Source organism: Cyanistes caeruleus, chromosome Z (genome assembly GCF_971803275.1).
Source record: "Cyanistes caeruleus chromosome Z, bCyaCae1.hap1.1, whole genome shotgun sequence".
NCBI lineage: Eukaryota > Metazoa > Chordata > Aves > Passeriformes > Paridae > Cyanistes > Cyanistes caeruleus.
The window spans coordinates 52,296,553-52,309,106 of NC_141732.1; the positions used below are offsets into that span (position 1 = coordinate 52,296,553).

A 12,554-nucleotide genomic window follows, 5' to 3' on the forward strand; every position below is an offset into this window, starting at 1 on the left:
TCACAAAGATAAATTGGACTCTAAATTGTTAGGAGTATTGGGAATATAAGGTTTATGATCACAGAGCAAAAGAGGGTAGGAGGCACATAAGGACACATCTCTGAAGAAGACCTCTTGTCTTGAAAAAAATCAATAGGCAAAAGGGACAAAAGATGCAGTTCAATGAACTTAGGCTTCATGTGCTCTTCCAGAAGGTCAAATCCACATCAAACTGAAATCAGGTTTTCTTGCTGAAAGAATTGATATTTTTTTTCATCAGTTTCCATTTCCAAATAATATATGAACTACTCTACAAATTGAGTTTCTTATTGAACACTAAGTGTCTGCTTCCAGCAGCAGACCTCTGCATCACACAGCTCTCACAGAAAATATTTTAGAAAAATTATACTGTAATTGAAGTTTATGTTAGATAAACTAGTACATTAAAAAAAAATATAAAAATCTGCACCTAAAGGAGCATACAGGTTTATTTTTTCCCACCCTAACTGAAAAGAAGCAGTTTCTTTAAGTCCAAGTATATTCTTAACCTTTGATTACTCTACAAAATAAAAATAAAACAAACATTTTCTGTAATTTTCAAGCTGGTTAAATTTTGTTGTTAGCAAATTGCAAGCTGGGTAATTTTTCAGGAATGCTTTCTGGAAGCTGGTACTGCTTCTATGAGCATAATATTTATATGTGAGATCTGCAGAGTGAAGAAGAGAACAACATATTTAGGCATGCGAAGGCACAGCTATACTTTTCTCTCTTGTTTTAATTAAAAAATATATTTTTAATTTAAAAAAAGCTTTAAAAACCCCAGTTTTAGTCAGTTTATACTAAGCCTGTAGTTGCTAAGATTACAAATTGAATCAACAATTGCAAATTGTATCAACACTTTCTGTGAAAAAATCTGTCATTTTATGGTAATTAATAAATAATAAACCATAACGTGTTTGTTTAAAATAAAATTAACTAATATAGAAATGTTGCACAGTTTCTATATTAATAATAAAATAAAACTAATTTTACTATCATTATATTTAAAGTTCTCAATTGAAAACATGCTTTTCAGTTTTGTCTATGAAGACCAAGGGGGCAAATACTAGGAATCTTGCAAATATATAATGGATATTTGTGAAGCATTTGCAATACTCAACCTCTTTCAGTAAATGAAACAAGGAAGTAATTATTTAATTACTTAATAAAATAACACCATTTTTCAATCCCATTTTTTAATACAGAAGTATCAATAAACATTTTTAGTTTCTTTGTTGCAATTCCTTATCTCTAAATTAAACTATCATTTCCTGAAAAAAAATTGTTTCCCCTTACTTTGCCACTAATGAATTCTTATCACCTGCTTCAGCAGCTAGAATTTTTTTCCTATCTAGAATACCTGTACTCAGACTGTTATTTGTGAACTGTTAATCATCTGTGACCTCCAAGCCTCAAAATTAAATGATCTGTGAGCAAAAGCCATTCTGGTCCAGAGAGTTGGAAAGCATACCAAGTCTTTTCTTAATAAGTATTGTGCAGAATGAAGAACCTCGAAAACACAGGAGTTTCAAAGATGCATATCTTAATTTTCCATTTTGAAGAAATAATCAGTTTTTCTTGTGGATTAGCATGACAATTCGCTTTTTTTTATTGGAAATATTGTGCAATATTTTACTTTTTTTGGTTTTTTATATTTAGTGTATTTTCATTGAATTTGGTATAAGTCTGGCTTGGAGTGATTAATGAAGACTTTTATTAAAAGAACCAATTTGTTATTACTAGACTCAGTTTAAACTTCTGTACTGTAGGCAGGGCTAATTGGTAGGAATGTATTGTTATAAATAGAATAGAGGTTGACTCTCTGTTTCAACCATCAGCCACTGATAAGGAAATGTTTAAAATTACTTAGCCCCCATACTGCTTTGTACTCATTTTCTGGTGGTTTTAGGGGTTCAGCATTTCTATTTTCTTAACAGTTTTCATTTTTTCATTTGCTTTTTAACTAAAGCAAATTCTTGAACCTTAGCAATGATGATAAAAATATGGTTCTCTTTTGTGTCATCTTACACAGAATTATTGCATTTTTTAATATTCTAAACTGTGGCATTTTAAAAGAAAGATTCCTCTGAATGAAATGCTCTGTGCTTTTTAAAATTTGGTGGATGAACTCTCCACCAAACCATGTTTTTTAAGTGTCTGTGGAACCAATTTCATTATATGCTTCTCCTCTGATGAGCACTCATCAGAAGGAATTTTTTTCTCACAGTCCACTTAATAGTTGTTGATGCCCTTTCATTTAACAGTGTACTGAAATTATTTGTAAAAAATACTTGTTTATACTGAGCTATTTCTATACATAATAAAGATTAATATCAAAAGGTTATAATTTTGGGGGACTAATGTAAAATATGGCAAGTATTAAAAAAGTGTTCCATATATTTTAAAGGGATTAGTACTGTTATTAAATTATGGACTGTAAAAAGTGAAGATATAGGTCATACTTTAAGTTACTATAAATTGTTTTTTTCTTCAGTGTATCTATGTTTATTAGCATTTCTCAGTTATCTGCCCTACTGAACTTGTCCATTATGGAAGAAGACCTTATATAATCTACTAGCAAAAGAGCAGTTCTTGTGGGTGATAAAATAAACTTCTTGTGCTGGAAGCTGGCCATTCTGTCTCCACATACTTTGAAAACCATGATGATATACAGTCAGATATGTAAAAAATTTCAGTATTAAATGTATTAAATAATAACATATTTTTCACTGCAGGTGAAGTGTGATCAATACTGGCCAAGCAGAGGCACAGAAACTTATGGACTAATCCAAGTGACCCTTTCAGACACTGTTGAATTGGCAACATACTGTGTTCGTACGTTTGCACTTTACAAGGTATATATACTTGTATATACTTACTTTTAAATTGAAAGGCTGGTATGTTTTCCCTCCTCTCCAGTAGGAGATCCAATAGGATTCCTTCCTATCACCAGCCTCCCTCCTGTCACCTTCTTTTCCTTCTTTCTTTTGTTTCCTGCCTTACCTGCATGCCTTTTTCCCTTACTTCCATATTCCCTTTCTCCCCTTCCTCTCATTTTACTTTTCTCCCTTGTTTCCTTCTAACAGCACTGAACACTGAGACTTCTACAGAGTACATTTTCCTGATAACATTAAGTTTTGTAAGTTAATGCAGAGGTCTCACCATGAAAAACCTGAATACTAAGTAAGTCTGTGGAACTTGTGAACTGTGGTGCACAAGTGTGCAGTACAGTTGAAGATCTTACATTGTTTGAATCTGTAATTTGGATTTTCCTCCATGGCCTGAGTTGTTTTTCTCGCTAACCCCGAATATTTAAATAATTTTCACTAGTGTATATGCTTCTGCAGTTGTTTCACTGAAAAGTGCTGATACGATCTCAGATAGCAGTTTTGTCATGAAATTTTTTTATTCCATAGAATGGCTCAAGTGAGAAGAGGGAAGTGAGACAATTCCAGTTCACTGCCTGGCCTGACCATGGTGTCCCAGAACACCCGACACCGTTCTTAGCTTTCCTGCGACGAGTCAAGACTTGCAACCCACCTGATGCTGGACCTATGGTTGTTCATTGCAGGTAAGCCCAGGAGTTTCTTCAAAGCATTTTATGGCAAGGTTACTGCTTTCTGTTTTGTTGCAGATGAAAGTATGATTTTCTTTCAAATAGACTGCTGAGTCTGTCAAAGAAAAAGGTGGTTTGCAAATCAAGGACCTGAGTATGTCACTGCCAACTTGGGTAGGCTAGAATTATTTTATTTGGTCTATGCACAATTAATTCAATTTTAGAATATCAAAAGATCTCCAGGGGAAATGTCCACAGGGAGAATACAAATGTATCGTAGCATTCAGAATGTGATGTAAAAAAGGAAGAGGATGGTTTTGGCTTAAGAGCCTGAAGTGTTGAAGAAAGCATGTTTTAAGAAATTAAACACTTTCTGAAATTACTACTTACATTGTGTGAGAAAGTAGCAAACATGAGAAATAAGAAAGACAAATTCAAGGTTTCATTGAAAATAGGTAAGATTCTGTATTCAAGTTTAAATCCTCTGCTTAGGACTTTGAGGAGCTGAAAATCAAAATATGTACCAGGGGAACAAGCTGAACCCAGTTCCAGGGAAATGAGTGCTCCATGCTTTTTTGCAAAGTAGCAAACCTCTTCCAGCATTATAAGGTATGAACTAATAAAACTTGAAGAAAAAAGTCAGTTGCTCTTTGTGTTATGGGACTAAGGAAAATGAAGAGGAAGAGATACAGCTTCTTTGGAATTTGCTGAACAGATCTTTGAGAAAACCTTAAAATCGTGTTGATAAGGACATTATTAGAACATATGTACCTATTCTGGCAGAAATAAGGTCCAAGATGGGTTCCCTCATTCTAGGGCTGTATAGTCATACATTGTATAGCTTGCTGTGTAACTTTTCAAAGCAAGTTCCTAAGATCACTGTTTCTTGTGAACTTAATTTTGGAATAGCTTCAGTTAGTCAGGCTGAGAGCTACTACACATGGATTGCTGAAGTTAGAAATGCTTAGCATATCATACCTGAAAACTACTCTTGCTTTTGTCTTCCAAAACCTGAGGAATAGTTATTACAGCATACCGCCATGTCTAGTTCTGACTTCTTAATATGTTGACAACCCAGCCATGGAATCTGATAATTTAAACACTTCCAAAGTGATTGAAAGAGGCTTCTGTAAACAAGATGGAAAAATAAATTCAACAGGAAATCAAAATGAGCAGAACTTAAATGCTGAAAGGCACAGACTGTTTACAAAATACCACAGAACATGGAACACAAATATTAAATGTTTGTTGAAACACCAGGATTAAAAATGTGGAATAATTATAAATAACAGCACAAATATATTCATAAAGTTTTCTGAGTATTTCTTGAATGGAGAAATGTCTATTTGTACTTGCATTTACAGGGTTCTAAAACATTTTGATTATTGTCTAGGATTTTAAATTTCCTCAGATAAAACTTTATTCTCTTGATCCATATATAGCATATATAACATACCTCCAAAGCTGCTCAACAGTGAAGATGCTATGCTCAAAATCAAAATCAAACTTAATACAAGAAATGAATCTTCCCACTCTGGAAAATCTCTTAAGTTAATATAATAGCCTAAATTACCACAGTGCAAAAATAGGCAAACTAAATCCGTTCTTATGGCTAGTCATTGGAAAATGTTAAATAAAATGCATTGCTTTTTATCATTCAGTGGTACTGATACAGTACAAGGCCATTATTTTCTCCTTGTCATTAGTTTTGCATGCAGATTTCATTGAAAATGGTGGTCATAATAGGTAGTATGATTTTATGCTTGAGGGACATTTTTTATCCCAAATTTCTATTTATTTATCAGTAATTTATCTACAATAAGCATAATGTGCTACTCATAAGCTTTTTGTCTTACGTATAGTTACTTGAGACAGTAAGATTTCATTCACTTCATACAACCTAACCTCTAAAAAACAGGCTTTCACATATCCTATTATTTTAGCAAGGCTTTTAAATTCTACTCCTAACCATTTGTCTATGAGCAGAATTAATGAAAACAAGTTTCTGAAAAATTAAAAAATGTATGTCTCCACAATTAAATAGGCTGAACATTTAGCATCAAATGTTCTGGAAAGTCCAAAGTTTATGAATATGCTAATTACTCCTGAAGTTAATGTGTTGACTATCCAACAGATAGACTAATAAGAAGTCACTAAAGTGTTTTTCATAATAATAATGTTTACATGAGTGTCATATTTCAGGCATACTGTATCAACATTATATTCAGAGATTTGTATTGCCTTATCATTTTCAATTCAACATGATTTTCTTGGGGCTGTCTTGTCCAGGGCCAGGAGTCAGACTTCTTTGTGGGTCCCTTCCAACTCTGTTTTTTCTGTGATTCTATGGTTATTATATTGGTTTAAAAAAGTCAAAAGAGGAACAACTATAGAGCATCACCACAGTGTTTTTAGGCTAAAGGATATCTCTTTCATACAGCAACATGAAAATTCTTTCGATTTGGTTTGACATTAAAGTACTGGACATGCATAAACATTTCATATCAAGCTCATAAAAAAAAAAACCCTAAAACAGTGACGTACAATCTGCACATTACCTGGCTTTTTAATTAGAATCTGCTTTACATTTTTTTTCCCTTCTCTTTTTTGTTATTCACTTCATAAGTTTCTCCATTCCAATATTTCTGTTGCTTATTATAAGTAATTTAACACTTCCATAATTTTTTTTTTCTCTCCAAGTCTGGACTGATCCTTATTCTGTGGACCCCTCTAAGTATATTCCGGTTGTGTCCTTAAATTCCATTGTTTTCCTAAATTTGTTTCACTGTTTATATCACATTGCTGAATCATTTATTGAAATATATTCCTACCTTTCATGGTATTTTCTCTGAAGAAAGATTGTCATTCTAATGGTAATTGTCATTCTACTTTTTGCCAAGCATCTCCTTTTACTGCCCTCTACAAGTTGCTATTTTTTAGTGGGATATTTTTCTGTTCTTTACAAACTTACTGGTTTTCATTTGTTCCTCTCCTGTCCCCTAGTCTGTCTCTGCAGCCTTTCTAATATTCCTCTTGTCCTTGTTCTGTATCTTGTCTGTCACTGTCTTCCATTTTGTGTTCAGGACTACCTAAATCCCTTTTCATTAAATTCCCCTATTTCATCATACAGATTTAAAAAAGTACTTAAGACTTTTCTAACTAGAGCCAAACAATATAATACAGAACCATATCTTATATCCTTTGCCTATGGTAGACAGTCTTTTCAACAATATCTCATTGAAGGAGTAATCTGAGTTTACTTTCTAGAAGGAACACAAGATTTATAGTGGCAATTTTAAGCCATCTGAGACATCACTAATACCTTTCTTTATATTTCTTCCAGTACCTACCAAACTATTATAGCTCAGGAAATTATAATAATCACGTTACAGCAGTATAAACAGAACGGGAGTTGCCTTTCAAAATGTATTTGATAAAAAGAGTAGGCTTGAAGAATCTTTGAAAGCCTTTTTCTGCAAACTTTTAAACCATAGAAACTAAAAAACAAAGCCATCAGACAACTGAGTACAGGGAGAAATTATTTCTCACCCTGTGCGGATGAGGAGTACAAGACCCAGCTGTCTGTGTTTTGATCCTTACAGAGTAACCCCCTATTTATTCTATATTTATAGGTAGGTATTGTAAGTGAATAGTTTAGCCCAGACATTTCCTTACTGTGTTTCTACCCATCTGCCTTAATACTGACCAGCAACTGTGTTTCAGTCCATTTCATGTTAAGGGATTAAATGTTTTTTTTAGTTTGCTCCATGGTTTTGGGATACAGCTAAATGTCCAATAGAAAATCAAGGTAACTGGAGACCCAGTTCACAAGTGGCCCCAGACCAGTTTGTATCAAAGCCTCATTTGTTGATAAGCTATTTTAATATTCTGTTCCTAGGAAACAGTTTTTGCATGTGTGAAGAATTTAATAATTACAATGTACTTAATGGGAAGAAGTCTGGGCTGAAAACACCTGACTACTGAAAAAACCCTGTAGATACTTGAATACCTTCTGTTCACATAGCAGTGACCAGAAAAAGGAAGCATAGTTCTATCTAATGAAATTAACTGAGAATGTCCATACTACCATTCTATATTACTGAACTGGACAAGTTCTGATAAATGAATGTCAAAGATATGCAAATGGAAATCTTTTTAATATATTTTTGTGTGATAATAGCAAAGAAATACAGAATTACATGATCAGAATTTTCAAAACATTGGTAATTATTTATTACTAATGTATATGCAACAGGCACTTTTGCATGTCATTTAGACACCTACTTTTGATAATGGTTTGATTGCCTGTGTAGAATTGAATTTGAATCTAATATAGAAGTCAAAAACATGTTGAGAATTTCATAAGGAAATTCTACCAGTCAAAGCTCTTACTTGTTGCTGTGGTTTAACCTCAGCCAGCAGCCAAGCCCCACACAACTACTTCCATACCAGTGGGACTGGGGAGAGAATCAGAAGAGTAAAAGCTGGAAAACTCATCGATTGAGATAAAAGCAGTTTAATAGGGAAAGCAAATATTGCACACACAAGCAAAGCAAAACAAAGAATCCAGTCATTTATTCAATGATTATACATGAGCAGGCAGGTGTTCAGCCATCTTCAGGAGAGCAGGGCCCCATCAGACATAATGACAACTTGGGAAGTCAAGCATCATCGCTCTAAATGTCCCTCCTTCCTTCTTCTTCTCCCCATTTGATATATTAAGCATGATGCCATATAGTCTGGAATATCCTTTTTGGTCAGTTTGGGTTACCTGTGTCTCCTTCCAACCTTCCATGCACCCTCACCTTCCTTGAGCTGCACCACACTCTGAAAGAGAGGCAAGTCTGTGAAGGAAATAAGTTATATCCAGACCAAAATCAGCACTCTTGTGCAGAGAAGGTGGCAGGATTTTAAGTGGAAAAGGTAGCTAAAATATATTCACAGGTATGTTAATTTTAACGGAAAGAAACCACAGATCATTGCTGAAAGAATTATGGAACACCAAGGGAAACATCAACGCCTAATCTAAATGCAGATTTTTTCATTTCAGTAATCAGATATTTTGTAAGAACTACCTCCATGAAAAGGTGTAGTTGCCATAACTTAAATGCATAATTCCACTGTACTCTTTTCCCAAGAAAGAAGATAAAATTTTCTGTCTATATCTATCAGGGAACATAGTTCATTAGATCCTCAGTACCTCAGTCAAGGCTGAGTTAATTATTCCATTATCCTTATTCTGGGTGTGAAATTTGGAAGAGAAAAGGAGATAGATGAAAGCTGAATGACAAAAAAAAATTAAAAATAAAAAATAAATCCACAAATTTAGCAATCCCATCCTGTTTGTAGGTACTTTACTCAAATCTTGGTTGGCTTATTTAGACTAACTTGTGAATTTGTCTGAAGATTTTTCTTTGGTGGTTGAAATAGTTGATGCACAGAGATGCTGGGGTTTTTTTATTTTCAGTTATATTTTAAGATTACTCTTTCAATCCCTTTGCACAGAAGTTGAGTAATACCACAATCCCACTGTTTTTCTGCATGGCTTTTCCTAATTTGCAGAGCTGATCTAGAAAAAATTGTTTCTTTAATGAAAAAATGCAGGCTTAAATCCTAGGATTCTGCATTGGTGAGACTCTAATGTGTTCTAATGATAGTGGGGAAAACACACGTTTTTGTTTGAAGTTGGATTAGTGCAAGCAAACAGGTGCTAATCAGATCACAATAAACCAGTACTGGAGGGTGTTTGGGATTTTGTGCCAGATGTTTTCAAAACATCACAGAAACTTTAGTAGTTGGTTCAGTAACACTACCTAAAAGCTTAACTAGTCAGTGCAATCCCATATGTTTGAATCTTTCTTTTAATACCAGCACCAAAGGGCATATCTCTAAGACACTTTTTCAAGCTGTGGCAGGTACTGTTAATGCTGTTATTGCTAACAGAAAAACTTGGATGTTTGGAGGAATGTGACTGTTTAAGTAAATCTGTCTCTGACTACACTAACATAACCAGTTAGCAGACTGAAAAACAAGATAATTTTCGAAACATAACAAAACACCATATCGTATTTCCTAAAGTAGAATACTTACCTAATTTTTGGTCGGTGCTTGTGAATAAAAACAGAACATTTAAGAAAAAAAATATATTTATCAAAGGCAATGATTTTCCAGTGGATTGTTTTATTTCAGTTCTGTATCGTTTGAACTGCTTCTTTTGCCATGGGCCTTACAAGTGCTCATTTTTTAATCCTTGCAGTGAGTAGGTTGCAGATGACTGCCTATCCTTTTTCACGGTGGGGGGAAAAAACCCTCCCCAGTACGTGTTCAGAAATAACACAAGATTGAAAAATACTAGAATCTTCCTCATTCGGTCCCTTTCCCTCTCCTGAGAACAATCCAAAACCCCTCCTAACTTCCTTGGACAGCTGAAAGCACTAGAGAGGAAAAGACAGTGAAAGCATTTTAGTATGACAACTATTTTAATATCATAAATATTCTAAATTTTCTCTGATGTACCCACATGTCTTTGTGCAGAAGTTATTGAGCTGCTACTGTATATTAAACTGTGCTGGGTATCATCCCTGCAAAAACACTGTAATGCTTTTAACTCTTCAGCTCTTAGTGAATCACTATACATCTCATAATTTTTTTTTCCTCATAGTCATAGTTCTCTAACAGAAAGTAGAGAGAGATAAGATTGTTATTAGAATCTCATATTGAAAAGATGTATAGTTGGTGATCCTGCATAGGTTATTTAGTTCATCTTAATGTAAAAATATAGCAAAAAGTTAATGTCTGTGTTTTTCCTTGTATCTCATCTGTATTAATAGTCTCAGCAACTCAGACCATGCAGTCAGAATAACTGACTGGGAGTGATTTCATTTCTCCACATACCTTTATTCTTAGAAGTTTTTTCATTTCAACATAGAGAGGATAAGGCTTGCAGTGTTTATGCCTTGAATAAACATTTGATCTCTGTTTAAGGAAGTGGATTCACTTGATTCAGAAAATTTTGGATGGTTTCTCTATCTTTGATCAATTGCTGGAATTGCAGAGGCTAGTGGAAAAAGAGAAATAGTCTAGAAGAAAAGTTGATAAAGGCTAGATGGAAGAAATTGGTATAGCAAAACACTCCTTGGTAATTCTGTAATGAATGGTATTGCACACATGGACAGGAGATGTCATAATAGAGAGTTTGGATTTGCCTTCATATTCTTACCATAAAAACTTTAAAGGCTATGAAAATGCAGATTCTGAAAACCTTGCAGTTGAAGTCCTTGGATATTTTATGTTGAATATGCAGGAGTTCTCACATAATTACTGGGATATGTTCATGCAAGTATACAGACAAAAAGTAGCACCTCCATCTTTATGCTGATAGAGAGAGTGATGGGTGGGTAATGCTGGATTTTCTTTTCTCTGTTTCAAATTTTAGTGTCACTAGTTAGAATCATCTTTATAGCAGAGACACTATTCCCCAACTCATCCTTCCTCGACTTAACGAGGTTCTTATTAGCTTTGTTCTCTAATTTTTTCCTTAAATTTATGTATTTGCATATGAAAACCTGGAAATATGAACATGACAAGAACTAGCATGCCATAGTTAATGTGATGGTCTGGAGCGTCCTTTGAAATTGGCCTTGATAGTTAGAGTAGGAAAGTACAATGCTATATTATCTGTAAATATATACACCTCACTCCATGAGGTGTCAAATACAAGCAAACTGATGCTGATCCACTTTCAAGTTTTGTCTTCAATTCTGCACAGCAAGCATTCCCCTTCTAAAACCTGAACTGTAGTTGCTGTACGTATAAATATGCTTTCATTGTTTATAAGCATTAAAACTTAGACAGTATCACTGAAACCATTATTAGAATTCAAGAACATATAAATAACAAGCAGTATTTCATCATACAGTTTCAAATAATAAAAAACACCTACTTTGTGGTCTCTTTGATTAAATCCATCATATGTGTATAAAGCCATATTTGGTTGGCACTTAGCCTGTGGTTCAGGGGATTATACCCCCCACTGGTGTGACTCAGGGCTGGATTATCTTTTGAAATCCTAAAAAGCTGCTGTGACTGCATAGGGCAAGATTTGTTTCTGGTAGCAGAAATCTGTAAAGGAACATAGGGAATGCTATTACTAGATAGAATCAGTGTTCTGTCTAGGCCAGCATCCTGTCTCTGACAATGGCAAATGACAGAAATTTCAGGGGAAAGTACAAAACTCCAACGTCAATAATATTTCAGTAAAGTTTATTTTCCAGCAGCAACCAGTTAGTGACTAGTTTCACGTTGCTTCATGAGGATTTCAATTCTTTTCCTCTGTATTCCTCTAGCTGCCTAGAGAAACTGGTAGACCCTTTTTTGCTTACATTAATGACTGTATGCACATTTCAAAGAAAAAACCAGGCAGGATTAACTATGTTTTTCCTTTTTTACATAGTTTCACAAATATATGTTAGAAGATACTTATTTACTTTTAATTTAAAGATGTCCCTTCATTTCACTAAATGTCTTTGGATAAAAGGAAAAAAAAATGGGTTATTTAATGCTGTTTCACATCTTATAAGTCTACAACTTTTCCTAGACTTCATCCATCATAAAAAAACTGGACTAGAAAAATGTTCTCACCCATTCCAATATTTCTTATGCAGAGTGAGATGGAAGGGAATACTCATATCCTTGACATTTTTGCTGTCTGTCTCTATTCCCTCTTTTTGTGACGTACTCTTTTTGGTAGCCTGAGTAAAAGTCATTATTCTCTGGGTTGGTTTTTTTTTATTTTCTTTTTTTTTTTTTTTAAATAAGAGGTCAGTCAGTAAAAATAGTTCCTTGATTATGTCACATTTTCTTCTGAGTTGCCCAGTGGACATACTGAGGCATGACTTCAATTTGGCCAACAAATGGTTTCAATTGAGCAGGTCTGCTGAAGACTGATGACTTTTCACTGGGCAAAATAAGCTGCCCCTCA

General features: G+C 34.2%; 1 protein-coding gene across 29 annotated transcripts in view; it reads left to right on the forward strand.

The window, feature by feature from the left end:
- Window positions 1-12,554, forward strand: part of PTPRD (protein tyrosine phosphatase receptor type D) — a 1,176,387-nt gene that overhangs the window by 1,140,995 nt on the left and 22,838 nt on the right. For all 29 annotated transcript variants that reach the window (XM_086870058.1, XM_086870064.1, XM_086870061.1 and 26 more), the window contains 2 exons: window positions 2,754-2,873; window positions 3,435-3,589. In XM_086870058.1, coding sequence (XP_086726184.1) covers window positions 2,754-2,873; window positions 3,435-3,589 — 275 coding nt within the window. The remainder of the gene's footprint in view (window positions 1-2,753; window positions 2,874-3,434; window positions 3,590-12,554) is intronic.